Consider the following 20196-nt stretch of genomic DNA (forward strand, 5'->3'; position numbering starts at 1 on the left):
CCACTTAATTGTAAAGTTGTATTTAGATTGCCCAACCAAAACAGAAAACATCATCTTTTTAGGGTTTGTGTTTGACAGAAAACACCATCTTTCGAGTGTACCATTTATAAGACGAACTGCTGGCACGAGCATTATTAGAAGTTTGCCAACATCACATGAATGTGATTATCAGAAAATATCATCAGATTGTGGAAATAAAATAAAAATTTTCATGAATAATGAAGCACATTGACATTGACCATTCCCCAACCCAGAGCCCACAAGTTAAGACTGTCGTCTCTCCACATAACCCTTCTATCATTGTGAATTTACACCTCTAACAAAAGTTTGACACTTGCTACAAATCATATATACAGATACAGATACATAGGTTACAGTACCCGAGACGTGAAATTTTACTCTGCTTGGGTTTATCAAGATAGAAAGCAGAAAGAAAAACATATCCAGAAGTTCAAAAGGGTTAATTGTCATAGCATTGATTAAAAGAATAAAAAAAAACTTTAGCCTATTCAACTCCATATGACCAAGCACAAACCTGAGAAGTATAAAACCTTCAATAGAATATGAAATATTAGATCCTGGTGAAACCCCCGGGATCCTGAAATTCTCTGCGCAGTGAAGACTATTTTTTTTCCTTCCAAAATCTCTTTAACAATCCATATGAGTCACACAAATCTAGTATGAGTACATCCCCAAGAGTCAAAAGTAAAATATCCCAAAGAGGGGGTGGCACGACCATACCACCCGTCCACCGTATCTCATCGGAATAATTAGTAACAAAAGACGTAGCCTAATCTACTACTCTTGTTCGCCTCATGGTAAACATGACTCACCCTGAAGGCAAAGCACTCCCTCACACACCGCCAAATGTCCAGAATCAGGAGGGTCTATTTCCAGCTGCAGAATGCTTCCGGATCCAGCCGATCGCTATAGCCGAGTCACCCTCCAACACAATAGAGCAAGAGCTTTTTGGAAGTACAAAACTGCTCTTCATTATTGCCTATTGGACTGCCAAAGATCAAGGGAATGCTAATACACATATGAGAACTTCTCAAGCATGTCAAAACCTCCTTTTCATCTGACCAGAGACAACAACCAAAAAATACTTGATATACATGAACATGTTTGGTGTTTCAATTCTTCTCTTGCTTGCTTGCACAAATGCAGCTTTCACGTTCTTGGGTAAGAATCTGTAGAAAAGAGCCCATGTTTAACAGATCTGTGCATTATATTCAACTAGAAAAGCTTCAACATCTGCGAGAACAGAATATTTCATTTAGGTAGCTAAACTGACACAGATTTAAGCTGATCATTATTAGGGATGATGGCTAGATTACTGACCAGGGGTACTTAAGAAAATAAAAATCAGTGTTGCAACAGCATTTAAGTTTACGTATACATGTATGTATGTTAAGCATAAATGTAGTCTTGTATGTATGTGTATATGTATGCATGTGAGTATGGGAATGATGGCTAGACGACTAACCAGAGGTGTTTCAAAAAAAAAATCAAAGTGCTGCAACAACTAAGTTTGTCTGTGTATGCATGCATGCATGCAGTAAACATATCCATCCACATGTTTGAATCTACTTAAATATTACTGTTTTTCTCAAGGAAGCATAATGCATATTTGAAAAATTGATAAAACTAAAGGTTGTTTAAATTTGGTTACTGTGCAACATGGAAATGGCCATTCACGATAAAAGCAACTACTTGGCTTTTAGTTTATATATATATGTGTGTGTGTGTGTGTGTGTTTATAAAATTAATCTAATCTTGGATATTTCCAGGCATCAGTGTGTTGGTAGTAGTAGTTATAGTATTAGCAAAAAACCAGTACAATTTGATATGCACCTGAACTTGGCTCTGCAGTGACTTGATGTGCTGAACTGCCAAGTCTAACATGTCTGCTGTGTTTGTTTGCTGCAAAATATCAAAAAAAGAAGCTGTAAAATAACTATATCTACATCACTTCTGTCGCAACAGTTTTCTAGGAGAGGGGATAAAATGATAAGCAAATATCCTACAACCTACACGATCATTCAAGATTTATCAGTTGTGTAAAGGTTTGATGCTTCCTGCGGCTGCTGCTGCTAATTATTACTATTATTATTATTATTAGGCGGAGGTGCCGCTAGGAGGATTCCATGCATCTTGTACAACAGTGGCATGAAAATAAGACCCTTTCTGGGAATACTTGCGCTACAATTTATTTGTACCTTGTCCATGTTAGGCACAAAATCCTGCAGCTTTTTCAACTTCTCACTAATTCTTGTTCTCCTCTCCTGGCAAGTACATAAAGAATAAAACTTAGACTGATAATGAGGCCTCATTTTACATGGCATGAACTGATACAGGAATAAGGATATAAAGAGATGGTTTATTAGATCAGTTTAAACCAACCCTTTCGGCAACGCTCCGTGGGTGTGTGGCACATCCACGCTTAGCTCGGGTTTTGAATGGAGCCTGGTCTTGTTGGATCTGGAGGAACTCTGATGACGTTGTCGGCAGACTAAACTGAAAGATCAATTATGACAATATAATTAGAGACTGTAGATCTGATGTCTTACGTATTAGCATCACTCGGTTAAGCCAATAGTTGGAGCTCAATGTAACAATAGATAACCATGAAAAATGTCCCAATATATCCAAATAGTTACCAACTTTTCACATAGTTTACTGGCTCGCATCACAAAATTATAGAAACTACGTACCTGAGACTCCATGCTGCTAAGTCTGGTTATTACGTCCCCATTGTGATTTTTGGCCCGTTTGCTTGGAGGTGCAGAGAACATGATAGAATTGATATCATTCCATGAGCCAATAGAAAGATTGCTCGAAATGTATGACTGCCCAACATTCCTAGATGTCTCATTGGAGTTGTTGCTGCCACTAACACTCTCTCCAGTGTCTGGGATGCTGATCTCGGATATTTGAGACAAAGTTCCCTGTCTAGAGAAGCTCAATTGGGAGCTAAATCTTCTGCTTGGCATGGCATAAACACCACCTGTTCCTGGTTGAGAATAGCTCCCAGTGTCCCTTGTGACTGATAAACCTGTCACACAGCAGACCATAATGCCCATAATGTTGTGTAGAACATAAACGTCGAGTCTCTCTCTCTATTGCATATCCTTCGGCTAAATAAGCTCTTTTATGCACCTCCAGTTAGTCAAGTAGCTCTCTGAAAAGTATTTTTAAATGACTTGCTGAACAGCCCCTAATGTAGAACAAGTTATTATTCTTTCTAGGAAGTCTGAATGAGATATAAACTGTGATCTCCTTGTGAGCTTTCGGTGCTCCGATTTGCTATATAAAAGGATTCCATATCACGACAACCTATCTCCACATGATAAGAAAAAGAAAAAGAATGATACACGAAGGAGCAGAACATTCATTTGTAGAACTTGGAATTTCCCAATTCCACCCTTGTTAATAAGTATCTGATCTAAGATATACATGTCAATTAAGATGGGAAAACTAATCTATATATTCTTTTTTTTTATTATTTTCTGCCATTCCACTACTCTGTCCTAATCTATATATTTTCTACTTCAATCTTTTCACATTTTCCGTATATGCTGGCATTGATTTTTCTCTTCGAGATTAGTCGTTACAACCTATGGCTCTGTACATTTAATTGCAAAAAAAAAAAAACAATAGTCAGGGCATTAGCTAGTTAGATGTTCATTGAGAAAATTTTGTATGATTAGATGTCTAGGCTTTGGCCAATACCCAATATGAGCCGCTAGTGGATCATTGTTGTCTGACTGATACCACTGCAGATTAGACCTGCTGGGCAGCTATTGATCAAATTCCCCCAACATTTTGGTTTCAAAATTGAGCACTTTGTCCTGATCTACTTATGGTTCTAATTCTCTAATTTTTTTCCGCTGCTGATCATGTTGTATAATTATGATTTAATGACAACAATGTCCATTTTATGTGCAATACTGCAATTGGTAACAAAAAAAAGTTCGGTAGGATATTGTTCTATCATGATAAAATAAAATATCTATGCACATGCAGTGATAAAGTAATCATAATTTCCACAACAACAAACAAATGGCGAGTACAGGCACAGCAATCTGATTCGTTCAGGTAAATGGTGAAAAGCTCATACCCAACCTGAGGATATATGACATGCATCTTGGTGAGTTGAGATGGGATGGATCAAAAACTTTTAGCAATACAATCTGATATATGTAATTAAAAATTTCATGAACAACTAGAATAAGGACCTAAATTGGAGGGCTGCGAGCTTCCTTGCTCCAACCATATTCGACATAATTTATTGCATAACATCAATCGATGGGATAAAAATATTAGCAAATAATAATGATATAATACTGAAGAATACTTACAAATAACTCTTATGAAACCAACTTATCTCCTAATCATAGCTATAGATGAAGGGACCGTCTGCCTACATAAGAACCCTTTTCATGCAAATTTTCTCATAGTTGAGGAGAGGGTTTCACAAGGGTTGCCAATGGAAGTTTTTCATCGCCATAGTGATGTTATGGTAAATGGTAACTAGCATGTATGCATGCATTTCATTGATAGGAAGGAATACTATAGACACAGAGTTCCATGCAGTACCACTTGATGCCAAGGAGCTCTTCTGCACACAGTGGCGCAGTGCCATGATCTGGGTACCATAAAAAAAAAAATCTCTGAAGCAAATTTCTGAACTCTAGTCTCTAATGGACCCTGAAGAGCATATTCTTTCCAATCTTTTCAACTAGCTAATATACGTAGTAACTTGTGGTGGGGATGTCCAATGCACATGAGGGAACTTCAAGTGACTGTGATCGCGCGAGAGGCAGCATGCCATCCAACAAATACACTTTCACTTTTAGCTAGTAAATTTCTATTGTTTCTCTCTTTTTTTTAAGATGTAATTAAAATGTACTTTGTTATAGAAGGAGGCACCTGTAAAGCACTTAATAAATGTTTCGAAGGATAAAAGGTACTTAGATGAAGGCTTCGAGTAATTTGCTGATAATAGTATACTAGTACTCAGCACATGTGATGCGCCCTTTTCTATTTATAAAATAATTTATTTATATAATATAATATAAATTTAAGTCTTGATTTTACCATGAGAAGCGTGGGTAATTATGATCATGTCGAAGGAGGCATTGTTGGTTGTGAATACCAGATAAATGGCTGCAACTTTTACTTAATTTACTTGTGCAAAATTTGAACTAAATTAAGGTGTATTTTCATTAGAAAGGAGATATTTACTGCCACAACCCATGATCTCACCCAAAATGATTAGCCAAAAAGTTTTTTTTTGGGGTTCCTTAGTCCTTTATAAGTACCCAAGAACTTTCCAGCGAATAACCAATATGGGAGTAAACACACGCATGCACGGATTCTCACATACTCCTCCCGTTTAAGCCTTAACGTCCTCTCTAAGGGTCTAAATTCATTCAAATCTAATCGTAAGTATCATGATCGGCCCGTGGTTAGCCTTAATGAGGCTGCGTTGCACCACATGAGCTATGGGCCGGATCCACTCTGATATCATTTGTAACAATGCAGGATCTCACTCAAAATAGCCAGTCAGAAGGTATTTTTTTGGATTCCTTAATCCTATATAAATACTTAAGATCTTCCCAACGAATAACCGATGTAAGACTAAACACATGCCTGCACGAGTCCTCACATTTATATTATGTCTGGACAGATGGCATGGTTGAGGTGCCACAGATGAAGATTCCAAGCTTTTGTTTTATAATAGTAAAGGTGCAGGAAAAGTTTTTCATTTCTCTCTTCAACCAACTAGATAAATAGAATTATATGCACAAGAAGGATGCGACATCTAAAGTGATAAAGGCAATAAAAAGAGGTGGACCAAAGAAAACATCATCCTTCATTTAGCACAAGAAGAGGAGACATGAAAAAAATTCTCAAACATGGCAGTCCACTAAACCCACCCGACACTCCCAGTCCTATCAACCCAAACAGCTCATCTGGGCCACCCACCTAACAGACCACCATTATTTTGGTAAAAGCTATGCAACTGAACGGCATTAAAGCCATCCAGATTTATAAAAAATTCAGAGCCTGTTTGGATGATTATACTGAAAATTCTATTGAATTTGTGAATTTAGCCAGTACAACCAGTAAAATAATAGAATTACAGGCTAGACTAGACCCATATCCATGAGTACTTAGAAATAGCTTTAGAGCCGGCCAATCCGAATCCCATATAATCTACAAATCTGAAAGAATTTTCAATCCAATCATCCAAATAGGCTGTCAATGTTTTCTATGACATTAGGGACGGGTCTAGGTAGCAATGGGTGGACCTCATTGATGGTTAAATACATGAAATGAAAGGTATTTTGTTCATTTCAATTAAGGGGTCAACGTCTGGGTCCATCCATCAGACGTCCAGGATACCTTAAATTAGCTGAACTCTGATGATCGATTGCATGGAATGGAGAGTATGTTGATCGTTTTAATAATTTCAATAGTAGGTTTAAGTGAGGAGACTAGCTACAGTAGTCAACTGTACTTGCTCCAATTTGGCAGCTTCCGAAGGCGTGAAACCCCACTTTACGAAACGGAAAATCGCCACCAAACGGCGTTCTCCCCAAGACGGCGTTCTCCAATTTCTTCTCGCGATAAAGTAGTATCGACTGTCCTTTTTTTTTCCGTCAAACTGAAGCGTTTCACGTCCCGTTTCCACAAAAAAAGAATCAAGAAAAGAAAAGAGGGGACGAGAAAAGAACTGACCGTCATCGACCATCAGATGAGATAAGAATCCGGCGGGGGAGCTGCTGTGCCGAGTTAACGGATTCCCGCCGCCCCTCGAATTCTCCTCCGCCGCAGCCGCCGGCGGCGGCAGGTCGCCGACCGAGATCTCTCCCACGCCGTCGGACCGCTGCAGCCCGGACCCCACGCCGCGCCCGTCTTTGTTCCGGTAGGCGTCGGGATTCGCCGATGAGGTGGCGGCGCCGGGCTTGCAGGTCGACTCCGACGTCAGGCACGGCGACTCGCCGGAGAAGAACCTCCCCATGGGAAACTCCCCCCCGCCGTCGGCGGCGCCGGTGAGCCACCCCGGCGCGGACCCGTTCCTCGCCAGCCCCGGCGGCCGGTGCGCCGTCGCGAACATCGCCATCCCATTTCTCCCCTTCGGCGGCGATTTGTTCATGATGTCGGCCACTCTAGAGAGAGAGAGAGAGAGAGAGAGAGAGAGAGGGTAATATTGGCGGTGGAGGGGAGGAGAAGTTTGATACTTGATTAATTATTGTTGATGCTGATTGCTGAGTTATGGAAATGGACTTATGGTTGGTGGAAATTTACATTTGAGTTTGATGACTTCCCCATGCGAACATGTGACGCTTGTGGGATTTAATTAGTGCTAAGATTCTGTATTTCACTGTTCATCAACGTTCATCAACGTGGGATCCTTTCAGTGGATTGATAAATGATGAGATTCTAAAATTGGAAAGGTAGTTGCGGGCTCGAGGTCCACTGAGCATGGCCCTCTGCAGTGCACAATTTACTATGAGGATCCGTGCGGGCGTATGTTTAGTTCCACATCGGTTATTCGTTAGGTAGATTTAGGTACTTATACAGGATAAAGGAATCCAAATAATACCTTCCGGCTAGCCATTTTGGGTAAGATCATGGGTTGTTACAAATGATATCAAAGCGAACTCGGCCCATAACCTATATGAATTAGGGGACACTACAGCACGGATCCATTAGGACTGACCACGGGCCAATAGTGGTATTTGTGATTAGATTTGAACCCTTAGCCTGACGAGGACATGAGGGCTTGAACGGAAGGAGTATGTGAGGACCCGTGCGGGCGTGTGTTTAGTCCCACATCGGTTATTCGTTGGGTAGATCTTGGGTACTTGTACAGGATCAAGGAACCCAAATAATACCTTCCGGCACATACTCCTCCCGTTCAAGCCCCAACGTCCTCATTAGGCTAAAGGTTCAGATCCATTCAAATCTAATCACAAACACTACGATCGGCTCATGGTTAGCCCCAATAGATCCGTGCTGCAGTGTAACAACCCAACACCTCACCCAAAATGGCTAGCCGGAAGGTATTATTTGGATTTCTTGATCCTGTACAAGTACCTAAGATCTACCCAGCAAATAACCGATGTGGGACTAAACACACGCCTGCACGGGTCCTCACATTTACACTATAGAATGCTGTGCAGCGCTCGATAGCTCACTATCAAAAATTGGACCTAACTAATTTGACTTTTTTATCTTATTAGTTTGGGTTTAAATTGCGGTTTGACTAGATCGCCTAGGGTTCAATTTAACGATAGGTTAAATAATCTTAGATGAGCTTGTACTTTGAGATGTCTCTATTGTCCCCTATTTGGTAGACCCAATAAATATTATTGGTGATTGAACTCTACCTTATTGACTCTTATAGTTTGATAAATCCTTCTCTTGGCCTACTATTGCATCCTATCATGAATTTGCTGATAACTAGGTTGCAACAATAATGCTAACACTTTGAGAATCTTTTGCTTACTATTACTGCTCGCTTTGTTATTATTATATAAAGATAACCAAGTCAAATGTCTTTAGATGGAATAAGCTTTATTAAGAGTAGAATGTAACTTTTCCAAAGAAGTTATTCAAAACTACCAAGAAATGGCCAATAATTCATTAAGATTCCAAGCCTTTTCGGTCAAATAATTTATTACATTCAATTTGTTTTTTATTGGTTTGGACATCGGGATTTTTGAGTCGCAGTTAGCAAAATAAAAGTTGTACTGGTCTCATGTGCTCTCTATAGGTCTAATTTAGGATTTAGATAGGAGCTTTTTTTTTATGATGGGATATATTTATGCACTAGTTTTTTTTTGATAAAATATGTACTAGTTTACTTTGGAACCAAATTTAATTATTAGAGATTACATATAGGTTTGGATATTGGCATATGTGTCGAGGAGAGAGAGCAAGAGAGAACTCAGATTCTATACTGTCTATAAAATATAACCTAGATGAGAAAGTTTTTATTTTTAAAAGAACGTGTGGTGTGATACTATTTACGTATTTAATTATTTATCTACTGTTACCTTCTTATAAATGTATAAGGAGTGTGAATTTAAATTAACAATTAGAAGAATAAATAATTCTATAAAGTATTCAAGATTTTTCGATGACATTCTTTACCCACAATAAAATTAAGGTTCCTTTCAACCTTGCCTGTGTCAATTTTTAGAGTACTGTAAAAAAATATATTTTTGATATCAAAAGAGGATCGATCAAGCATAATTAAGCAAAAGTATTGGATATTAATATACAAATATTTCAACTAAGTTATCATCATTATAGAATAGCTAGCGGGAAAGTATAGCATGGATGTAATAAACTAGTGATTTATTATGTTATCACTTGGTACATGTTATTGCGAAATTTTAAAAGCCGCAGCTGATTTTTTGTTAATCTTTAAGCACTACTATACCGCATCTATGTTCGGAGGTAAACTATATGATCAAAGCTTCAATATCACCTTGAGCATTATAATATGCTGTAGTTATTTCATCATAGATTGCAACCTAACTCAAAGTTAGTGAACTACACATTGAATGAAATGCATAAAGATGAGTCCTTTGAAGTATCCTGTGAAGTTCTTTTGATGCACCACTTTTCATTTGCTCAAAAGAAGTCCTCTCAAGTAGTACTATGCATACATTTATGCAGGTGGATGGACATACTATTCAGTTCCATCAAACAAAGACCAGACAAGCTATCCAGGACGATGTTTGGTTTGCTAACCACAATGGACATTAATTGTTATCTACAAAGTAGCATGGCATTCATAGTATTTGCTATTTATATGGATTCCCTAGTCATCTTATATATTATTTAGCTGTCTTGTCTCATGTAGGTTACATCAATTCAGGCTAATTTGATGATTTTTGGCTATAAACAAGGTTTGAAATTTAGGCCACATTGGAAGATCCATATCATAGAGTTATAATATAGTGAGTGAACAGTAATTTAAAAAACAACACCATTATTATCTATAATTTTAATCATAATATTGTTTAGTAGTTGTTATAATAGTAATTATTTCATTACTTGGAAGCTTGAAATAGTGTATTCTGAGACGGATTAACAAAGGCCACTATTACGGTTTCGAAGGGATCCCAGCACCGTTATTGGAACCGGCTTGGATTCGTATCATTTTTTTCACCTTCTTGGGATGGACTTGTAAATAACGAGACTCCGGCGACCATTTTCCAGATCTCCTCATCCCATGTGGATGGGGGGTTCTATATACACGGGTGGTTCTATATACACCCCCCCTATTGCTCAGGACACCCCCCAAAAATTAAAAAAAAATTAAATACTCTCTACACCCCCCATTTGCTAAGGACACCCCTAAAAAATTAAAAATTCCTAAATTACCCCCCACCCTCCCCACCCTCTCACCTAAATTGCTCTCTACACCCCCCAACCCCCCCCCCCCACCCCGCTCTTCCCCTCCAAAACACTCGCCGGCTTCTCCCTTCCGCCCAAAAAACCTCGCCTCAAGCACCTCGCCGGCGGCCAAACCCCCTCCGTCTCCCCCTTCTCCCTCTCGTCGCCGGTCGGTGCATTGCACCTCGCCAACGCCCAAAACCCCCCCGTTCCCCCTTCTCCCTCTCGTCGCCGGCATTCTCCCGATCTCCGACCACCTCGCCGGCTTCTCCCGGAACCACCTCTCCGGCCATCTCCCGAGCAACGAGCACCTCGCCGGCGCCTCCACGACCACCTCGAGGTAGCTCCCCCCCGCCTCCAGTGCTCCGTTCGGCACTGGATCGCCGAACAGAACCCTTCTGTTCGGCTGAACAGTGCCGAACAGAAGCCTTCTGTTCGGCAACCCTCAACCGAACAGAAGCCTTCTGTTCGGCTGCACAGTGCCGAACAGAAGCCTTCTGTTCGGCTGCACAGTGCCGAACAGAAGGGGGGTGTATGAGAAAATTTCAAGGGCAATATGGTAATTACACTAAAGGTTAGTTTGGGTATTTTCTTTTTGGTTTTTGGGGGGTGTCCTGAGCAATAGGGGGGGTGTATATAGAACTACCCTATATACACCCCCCTATTGCTAAGGACACCCCCCAAAAACCAAAAAAAAAAATACCCAAACTAACCTTTAGTGTAATTACCATATTGCCCTTGAAATTTTCTCAGTACACCCCCCCTTCCTCCTCCTCCGTTTCGTTTTGAAAAGAAAAAAAAAAAAACACCCCTCAAACCCCCCTTAAACCCCTCGATCCATTTACATCGTTTAGGCGATCTTTGAAGGAGATTTAAGCTCCATTCGAAGCATGGACAAGCAACTAGTGATTTGGGACGAAGAATCGGCCGCAAAGGTACGTGTTCCACCTTGTTTCGAAATTTTTTTTTTATCACGGTTCGCGCTCCGTTCGGCACTAGATCGCCGAACAAAAGGCTTCTGTTCGGCTGAACAGTGCCGAACAGAAGCCTTCTGTTCGGCAACCCTCAACCGAACTCTTCTGTTCGGCTGCACAGTGCCGAACAGAAGGCTTCTGTCCGGCACTGTGCAGCCGAACAGAAGGGTTCTGTCCGGCTCTGTGCAGCCGAACAGAATGCCGGCGACGAGAGGGAGAAGGGGGAACGGGGGGGTTTTGGGCGTTGGCGAGGTGCTTTGGGCGGAACAGTTCAAAGGGAGACGGAGGGGGTTTGGCCGCCGGCGAGGTGCTTGAGGCGAGGTTTTTTGGGCGGAAGGGAGAAGCCGGCGGGTGTCTTGGAGGGGAAGAGCGGGGTGGGGGGGGGTTTGGGGGGTGTAGAGAGCAATTTAGGTGAGGGGGTGGGGAGGGTGGGGGGTAATTTAGGAATTTTTAATTTTTTAGTGGTGTCCTTAGCAAATGGGGGGGTGTAGAGAGTATTTAATTTTTTTTTAATTTTTGGGGGGTGTCCTGAGCAATAGGGGGTGTATATAGAACCACCCCATGTGGATGCATCTGCTCTGGGTCGCGTTCTTTCGACGCGCGAGTCATCCACTGGATGCTTTAGAATCTGTACAGTAGGATGAATGATGGAGATCGGATCGCTTTGAAATTTATCTGGTGGGTGATCAAGTGGTGATTTTAACATGGCATCAAAGCAGAGATCCTGAATTCAAACTCTGTCTTGATACTCTTTAATCTTATTATTAAAAATTTCATATATTAGGCTTACCCACTAAAAAAAAGTCTGGCCTACACATGAGGAAGAGTATAAAAAAATATAAAATATATAAATAAATCGATCTCATCCTATCAGCTTAAACTTTCGGACAAGTAGTGATTTTAACAGTTCCAATGATGAATTCGTATGAAGAAAAAGAAGTTCTTCTTTTGCACGAAAGATACAATCCTCTTCCGATGTTTTGCACCACAAAGGGTTGACCCATCATTGAGACATATGACTATCAAATATAATAGGCCATCATACATGCTCCATAAGATGTGTTGCGAATGAATACTAAACAACCATCTATTTTCATAATTAGATGATATGGTGACTATCGAGGGCAGTATAGCCCTCTACTCTACAAAAACTTGCACAAGAGAGATGCATACTTGTCTGAGTATTGAGACACCGCAATGTACATTTTTATCCATTGTTTAACTAGCAAATGCAGTTTCAGTATCACCCTTACTTCAATTTATGTTGAAATAATCTGTAGATTGTAATATTGATTTATGAAAGTGAATTAGTGTGATCATGAACGAATATACAATGGTCCAATGAATCAATTGGGAACTATTGCTGGAAACTGGACCCGAGGGCAACCACTGGCTGAGAAGAAGAAGCTCCGACAGGTGGTGCATCGACAGGCTGCGTCCTCCGGAGGACCTGCAAGAAGCCGGTGCTCAGGGTTTCCGGCACCGGCCCTCCGATACTTAAATCAGAGGAGGCTTTTGTGGAGAAAGAGAGAGATTGTATGTAGAAGTCAAAAGTCAGAAGTCCTCTCCTCTGAGAAGAGGGAGTCTCTCTTTTATAGGAGGAGTGCCAGGGTTACCTGTGATTTGACTGTGTGAATTAATGAGTTACCGTCATGATTGGGCGTGATCATGTGAATTAATGAGTTGCCGTGGATGACTGGATGTGATTGAGTGAGTCAATGAGTTGCCGTGGATGGCTTGAGATTTCGGGCTGGCTGGAGGTCCGTGAGATCGTGCGCATTTAATTGTTGACAGTCGCTCAGGCGAAGATCGCGGGATTGGATCCCGGATGAGGAAGAGAGGGGTTTGATTTCCGGTGGAGTGGAGAAGTCTGCTTCGTCCTTTGACCGGATCTTCTTCGGACTTGAGGTCGATCGGGTTCAGCTTGGCCGAGATCAAGGTCGCAAGGCCGCGAGCTCTGAGGTCGGGCGTGTTGAGGTCGGGCGCCTTCAGGTCGGGCCTCTTGAGGTCGGGCGCCTTCAGGTCGGACCCTCTGAGGTCAGGCGTTTTGAGGGTTGCTGCCGTTGCGCTCATCGTCACGTGCCGGCGATGTATCCGCGTGTTTTGGGCAATCCATTTTTCCCCCAACAAGAACCAATGTAACTATTGGAAATCAATGTGACTCTTGGGAACTAATGTGACTGTTGGTATATGATAATTAAATAACCATTAGCTCAATATGAACAGTCACATTGTTCCATGAATAAATATTTCCAAATAGTCATGTTGCTTCATGAATAGGTATATCAACATCTATAAATAGAGGCTCTTGATCACAAATTTCAGATCACTCACTTATTCTCCTTCTCTCGTTCAGATCACAAATTTCAGATCACAAATTTCAGATCACTCACTTATTCTCCTTCTCTCTCTCGTTCCTTTTATAGTCAAGTACACAATTTTGTAAAGAAGTTTTGAAGAGAGGTCTTCAGAATTACTATCTGCAGATTTCTAGTGACTTTGTTATATTCTAAAGGTGATTTGCTACAAACTCGGTAGTGAAGTCATTCCAGTGGAAGCAAACATTAACTTAAAGATAGTGTCTATACATAACTCAAAGCCATATAAAATTCTTTGATTCGCTTTCGTAATACCCCACTGCCTCAATAATTTATACATACAAATTTATTCAGATAAACAACTAGTAGTAAAAGGTCATGAAAAGTCCTATTGGCAAAAATAAAGTGGTCATGAAAAGGATGCTAGGATGTTGTCACCATTGATTCAGTAGTCTCAAAACATCCAATTAATCTGATATCGATATTTTCATATCCATAGATTCTGGCAAATATAAGCAAACTGAGATGATATAGAAGGATTGAGCTAACACCTTAATGCCCATTCCCTAGAGTATTTGACCCCAAGTAGATAACATTTGAAATATTGGCTGTGGTGGCTTAGGCTTGATCTAGTTTAGGACTTCTTAATATAGGCTTTAACTTTGAACCTAGAGTTTATTTTTTTGGTCAAAAGCATGATCATAGAACAACACTTTGTCTATATAAATGATCAAGTTCATGAAGAATATTTTGTCCTTAACATGACATTCAAACCGAACAATTGATGCTAAGAAATATCAATTGCACACAGATGACCCAAGTCAAAAGGAAAGTTGCCAGTTTATCAAGCTAGAAAAGTCTCTTGATGGTTCTATTAGAGGCCTAGGTTCATCCAAAATTAACTAGGATTTGGATAATTAAGGATAGTCAGGGAAAGCTTTAATCACAACTCGGCCAAGGAAAGGGTAGCCACAGTCATGCAACTATAATTATTATTATTACTTTTTTTCTGTTTGATTTTATGCAACACTATGTAGCTTGAGACTAGGGCATTTAACTCTAAACATCTAAAATCACAATAGAAGTCTAGGTTGAAAAGCTTTCTTTAAAACATGATGATAAAATCGAGAGCTTAGATGGTCTGCTTGGCCCAAAAGGCAAGACATTGTTCTACAATTTCCTTAGCAGAGTTACTTTCTTGAACCATCATTTAGTAATTCTCTCTCATGAGGTGCATTCTTAGATGGGTCCATTAGATATATGAATTCGAAAACCTAATTCAATTGATTTAGATGCATGAGCATTTTTCTAACCTATGATTTGCATGGTGTTAGGCAAGAGAGGAGCAGTAGGAAAATGCCAAATCACCTAAGTTTTGATTTCCATGCGAAACTCACATACATCAACCATGTGACACTCGCGCTGCTTACTCTAATTTTCGAGTTTTTAATGTCGAGGAGCAGTCCCATGGATAAATAATATCCAATATAAGCAAATATTGAGAATAAGGTCGTTAAATTTTCAAAAGCTAATAAATTTGGAGACGCATGCTGAAGATTTAGATAAAGTGCTTTCTTCCTTTGTGAATCTTTTGCTTCTTTTATTCACTTTGTGATTATATTCCTCAGAAAAGATTTAGCACTTAGGCTGACCTACCTTTACAAAATGCCATGTGATGACATAGTTCTTTACATCACCAAAGAAAAGAAATAAAGTCACATGGTGTTAATAATAAAATTTTGTGATCATGGGCTAAATGGATCTCGCCATTTTTCATATCTATATATGATTCATGGATCTAAAAATCAAAATGGATTAGGTGTAAGTAGATTAAAATTCGAGTAATGTCATGGAGTGATGGTTCCAAACACGTTAGAATTTTTTCAATGACATGGAACATAAAAATTAGACTCTCCCATGCAACTCGAGTTAAAATGCATAAAAATAGTGATGAGTATCAAGTTCTCAAGTGAGGTATTAATATGCACCAAATTGTGTCCCAAATTTCTTCAAATTTTTATAACGATTGCTTAAACTTTCAAACTTGCATCTCCAAGCTCGACTATTTTTCAAAAAAAAAGGGGAAAAATATTAAACTACAAGGAACCAGTTTGACTCATGAAATGAAAGAAGCCCGAGCTTAGTTTTAGAGAAAGAAAAACCCGCGTCTTTAATTTTGAAAGCCAAACGAAATAAAATAGAAATATCCTCCAAAGCTCTTTAATGGCGAATAAACGATACCAAATCCCACCCCATCGTCGTCATCGTCGTCATCTGATATTCCCTGATACCATCTCACCCCCTAACCCCCTCCAAAACCCTAACCCTAATGCCATGGTTTCAAACCAAAGAACTATGGAAAAACCTCCGATCTTTCCAAACCCTAACCCTAACTTCCTCCTCCTCGTCCTCGTCCTCATCTTGATACCGGCGGCTGCTTTGTCCGACCTTGATCTCCACTCGGGCGACCGGGAAGCTCTCCTTGAGCTCAAATCCCGCTTGATCGATCCCAGAGCGAGCTTGGCGAGCTGGAACGGATCCATTTGCAGCGACTGGAACGGAATCTCGTGCGATAATTTCACCGGCCGCGTCGTCGGGATCAATCTCAGCGATTTCGATCTCTCCGGCCCCATCGATCCCGGCTTCTGCAAGCTTCCCCTTCTTGAAACCCTAATTCTCGCCGGCAATGGCTTCTCTGGTCCCATCCCGTCTTGCTTCGGCCGCTTCCGAGCCCTCAAAACCCTGGATCTTAGCCGGAACAAGCTCGACGGCCCGCTGCCTCTCGAGCTCGCCAAGCTCCGGCGCCTCGAGGAGCTATTGCTCGCCGAGAATCCCAACGTTGGAGGTCTGATTCCGGAGTGGATTGGAAACTTCTCCGCTAAGCTGAAGAAGCTCGATCTTGGATCGAATTCCTTCCAAGGAGAGATTCCGGCGAGCTTGTTTAAGCTCCGCTCTTTGAGATATCTCGATCTTTCGAGCAATCGATTGGTTGGGTTTTTGAGGGAGTTCGATCAGCCGCTGGAATTCCTCAGTCTCGCCGCCAACCAGCTCTCCGGCACCCTCCCCTGCCTCTCTGCGTCGGCGCGATCTCTTTCCGTTCTCAATCTCGCCGGCAACGCCATCGTCGGAGGGTTTCCGACGTGCATATCTTCGCTCAGGGTGTTAACGGAGCTGAATCTCTCCTCTAACGGCTTGGAATTTAGGATTTCGCCGAGACTTATCTTCTCCGATAAGCTCCTTGTCCTTGATCTCAGCTCGAATGCGCTCTCCGGCCCGATTCCGAGCAGAATCGTGGAGGACCCGGACCGGTCGGGGCTGCTGCTGCTGAATTTGTCGAGAAACCGGCTCTCCGGCGAGATTCCCGCGGAGATCACCGAGCTGAGGAGCTTGCAAGGCTTATTTCTGGCCCAAAACCAGCTCGCCGGAGAGATCCCAGCGGCGATCGGGAATTTGACCTACCTCCAAGCTCTTGATCTCTCCTACAACTATCTCTCCGGTCCGATTCCCGTCAGTCTCGCCGGATGCTTCCAGCTCTGGCACCTCAAGCTGGACCACAACAACCTCTCCGGCGCCCTCCGGCCGGAGCTTGACGCGCTGGATAGCCTCAGGATTCTGGACGTTTCCGGGAACCGGATCTCCGGTGAGATCCCGCTCCCCTTGGCTGGATGCAAGTCCCTCGAGGTTGTCGATCTCAGTTCCAATGAGCTCGCAGGCGAGCTCAACGGCGCCATCCTCAAGTGGCAGAGCCTCCGCTTCCTCTCCCTCGCCCGCAATCGCTTCTCCGGCGACCTCCCGGATTGGATCTTCTCGTTCCAGTCCCTCCGGTTGCTCGACCTCTCCGGCAACCGCTTCTCCGGCTTTATACCGGACGGCGACTTCAACGTCAGCGCCGAATTCAACAACATCGATTCCCACGAGTCATGTAACGACAGTGGTCTCGCCGGAGAGGTTCGTGTTTCTTTGTCGATGGAGCTCTCCGGGAGCCAGCAGCTGGAGTTCGAATACGAGCTCCGGTCAGCGGTGGGGATTGATTTGTCCGATAACGCTCTTCGGGGGGAGATCCCAGAGGGTTTGATCGGGCTGAGGGGATTGGAGTACTTGAATCTCTCCTACAACTATCTCGGCGGCCGGATTCCGGGGAGCTTGGAGAGGATGGGGAGGCTAAGGCGGCTGGACCTCTCGCACAACTCACTGTCGGGGGAGGTGCCGGCGAGCATCTCCCTGCTGAGGGGCCTGGAGGTGCTGAATTTGTCCTACAATTCTCTCTCCGGGCCGGTGCCGACGAGAGGCGGGCTCTGGAGGTTTCCGGGGGCATTCGCCGGGAACCCGGGTTTGTGCCTGGAGTCCTCCGGGGCCGGGTGCGGCGCGGAGGCGAGCCTGCCGGCGGAGGAGGCAGTGGACGGCGGCGGAGGTGGGGAGGAGGGATTGATATCTGTGGAGGCGTTCTTGATCAGCGCCGTCGTCGGCTTCTACGCGTCCACGGTGGCTCTGCTTTGCTCCGGGAAGACCAGGGGCTATCTTTTCCAGCCGTTGAAGCCGGAATTCTAAGTACTACGCGGGGGAAGGGGTTTTTCTTGTAACGGACAAGAGAGGCCATCGTACAGTTGAGTTTCTCTTTTTATTGCTTTTCACTTATGCAATTAATTTTGCAGTTCGAAGTGGTTTTTAATTGGGCAATTGGTAGTTACAGTTCAATTGGTAGTTGCAGTTGGAAGTGGTTTTTAATTTCGTAATAGGTAGTTGATGAATTGATTAGAGATTAAGCTAACATTGTACTTGCTGTAGGAGAGATTAATGCTTTGAATTGGTATAGCAGTTTATATTAGTTTAGTTAGTGTCAGGGATTAGTGTTTGACAGTGGATATACTCCTAATTTTTGATGGTTTACTGGAAATTGTTCCAATCATAACCCTCTATCTAATGTTTTGATTTAAGACTTGGATGATGGATGTTTCAACCAACCAAAAAACAAACCAACGGAGCTATGGATTGGGTGGTTGCGTATGTAGCTAGTCATTCTGACAGTACCATGTAGGCTGGAGATGGAGAATTACTCTGATCACTCCGAAGCTTTTTTTTTTCTGGTTTTATTGAGTGCATCTGTACTCGTCAGGCATGATTTACCTGCTTTAGCACGTGCAAAAAAAAAAAGAACAAAAAAATCTAACCACATTTTTTTCCTCATCCAAATAACAAAGCTGCTTGCTCTCACTTTTGTGAAGTGAAAATAGGTTATAAGGGATACCAGAGGAGGAGACGCAGGAAGTGAATATTCTACCAAAAATGAGTGAATATAAAAAAATATAATGAATTTCTTACTACCTCCATCTCACTTCAAAAAAAAATATATATAATGAATTTATTCACTTGAGTAGTCCCAAGGTAAAAGATGAAATGAAATGACTTCGTTATATATATTACATGAAAGCTAGGTAGTATTTCTTTTTTTTTTGTGTGTGGTTTTAATACTCCTTAGAATAGTTCGTAAACTAAGGGAAGGTATATTTATCGATCTACTTTTAGACGGTCATGACTGATGTGTTGAGAGCAATCCATAAAATTTTCTCTCCTTTTGATTGTCCTCTCCATGATACTCTTCTTTAACCACAGAATTAAATAATTAATCATACATTATTGCATGGTAAGTGTAGATTTATTACATTCAATGACTCAGCCATGCGAATCTCCCATACCTAGGTGCTTGGGAAGCATGGATCGGGACATTCTTGCAAACATCTGTTTCAGAAAATGGTCAACTTCTCAAACTTATTCTTTTATTATGCCACTGTCATGGATCAGCAATGGAGTTCCAATTTCTGCGCGATTAACACATTCAGTTGTTAACGCTGCAACCGATATTAATACAGTCCTTTGTCGTTCTTTTCCGCGGGGTAAGCCGAGGCCAGCTGGGCTAAATACCAAACATGATCCAACCTTGCCGTGTTCTTCTTTTACCTCTTCCACGTGGAAAAGCCTCTTGCCAATAGATTCAAGCGGTAGGTTCAGATGGTGAGACTTCATTGGGGCATAGCTGAGAGCTACATGTAAGGAAATCACTTATGCGAGGTGTGTTCTGGATACGGATAGTATCTACCTTGAAGGAATTTTGCCATGATGATCGAGTAAATTCGAGACGAGCACAGAAATGGAGATGGACAACTATTGCTTCGTAACATACGTAGGTTGGTGAGAGATTGTGGCTCCTTCTAGGCCACTAATATCTACCGGAAGACAAATATGGCTGCTGACTGGGTCATCTTCTTCGCCGCTCAGCATTTGAGAGGGATCTTTTGGGGGAGTTATGTGTTTGTTCCTCTTTCTCTTCGCCATTTTGTTTTTTTAATAATTTTGTTTGTTGTACGCATACAAGATTTGTGCGAGCAGCCGTTGTACTAAAAAAAAAAAAACTTTGGGTACTTCTAATAGAAAGAATTAGACATTATCGAATGATTTGACAGACCAAATCCCAAAACCAACTCAAC

The 20196-nt window shown here is 41.9% G+C and overlaps 2 protein-coding genes across 4 annotated transcripts; one reads left to right on the forward strand and one right to left on the reverse strand.

Annotated features, from left to right (window-relative positions):
- Positions 1-450: 450 nt before the first annotated feature.
- On the reverse strand, positions 451-7235 carry LOC103708541 (transcription factor bHLH128). 2 transcript variants are annotated; one of them, XM_008793506.5, is made up of 6 exons: positions 6748-7233; positions 2715-3055; positions 2404-2517; positions 2220-2285; positions 1855-1923; positions 451-1190 (listed from the first exon to the last, which is right to left on the reverse strand). In XM_008793506.5, the coding sequence occupies exons 1-6, from the start codon at positions 7163-7165 to the stop codon at positions 1134-1136; spliced, it is 1065 nt and encodes a 354-aa protein (XP_008791728.2). In that variant the 5' UTR covers positions 7166-7233; the 3' UTR covers positions 451-1133. The 2 variants fall into 2 exon arrangements, with proteins under 2 accessions (XP_008791728.2, XP_088566022.1); XM_088709896.2 differs by having other exon boundaries at positions 1118-1254; positions 6748-7235.
- Positions 7236-15862: 8627 nt separating this feature from the next.
- Positions 15863-20124, forward strand: CLV2 (Leucine-rich repeat (LRR) family protein). Of its 2 annotated transcripts, none has more exons than XM_088709743.2 (2): positions 15863-18317; positions 19514-20124. In XM_088709743.2, exon 1 carries the CDS (start codon positions 15938-15940, stop codon positions 18260-18262), a length of 2325 nt encoding a protein of 774 aa, XP_088565869.1. In that variant the 5' UTR covers positions 15863-15937; the 3' UTR covers positions 18263-18317; positions 19514-20124. The 2 variants fall into 2 exon arrangements, with proteins under 2 accessions (XP_088565869.1, XP_038986804.2); XM_039130876.3 differs by lacking the exon at positions 19514-20124 and adding an exon at positions 19412-19499.
- Positions 20125-20196: the final 72 nt, after the last annotated feature.

The sequence above is a fragment of the Phoenix dactylifera genome, chromosome 13 (assembly GCF_051530095.1).
Source record: "Phoenix dactylifera cultivar Ajwa chromosome 13, Ajwa_hap1_PhDact_Kaust_v1.1, whole genome shotgun sequence".
In the NCBI taxonomy this organism is placed as follows: Eukaryota; Viridiplantae; Streptophyta; class Magnoliopsida; order Arecales; family Arecaceae; genus Phoenix; species Phoenix dactylifera.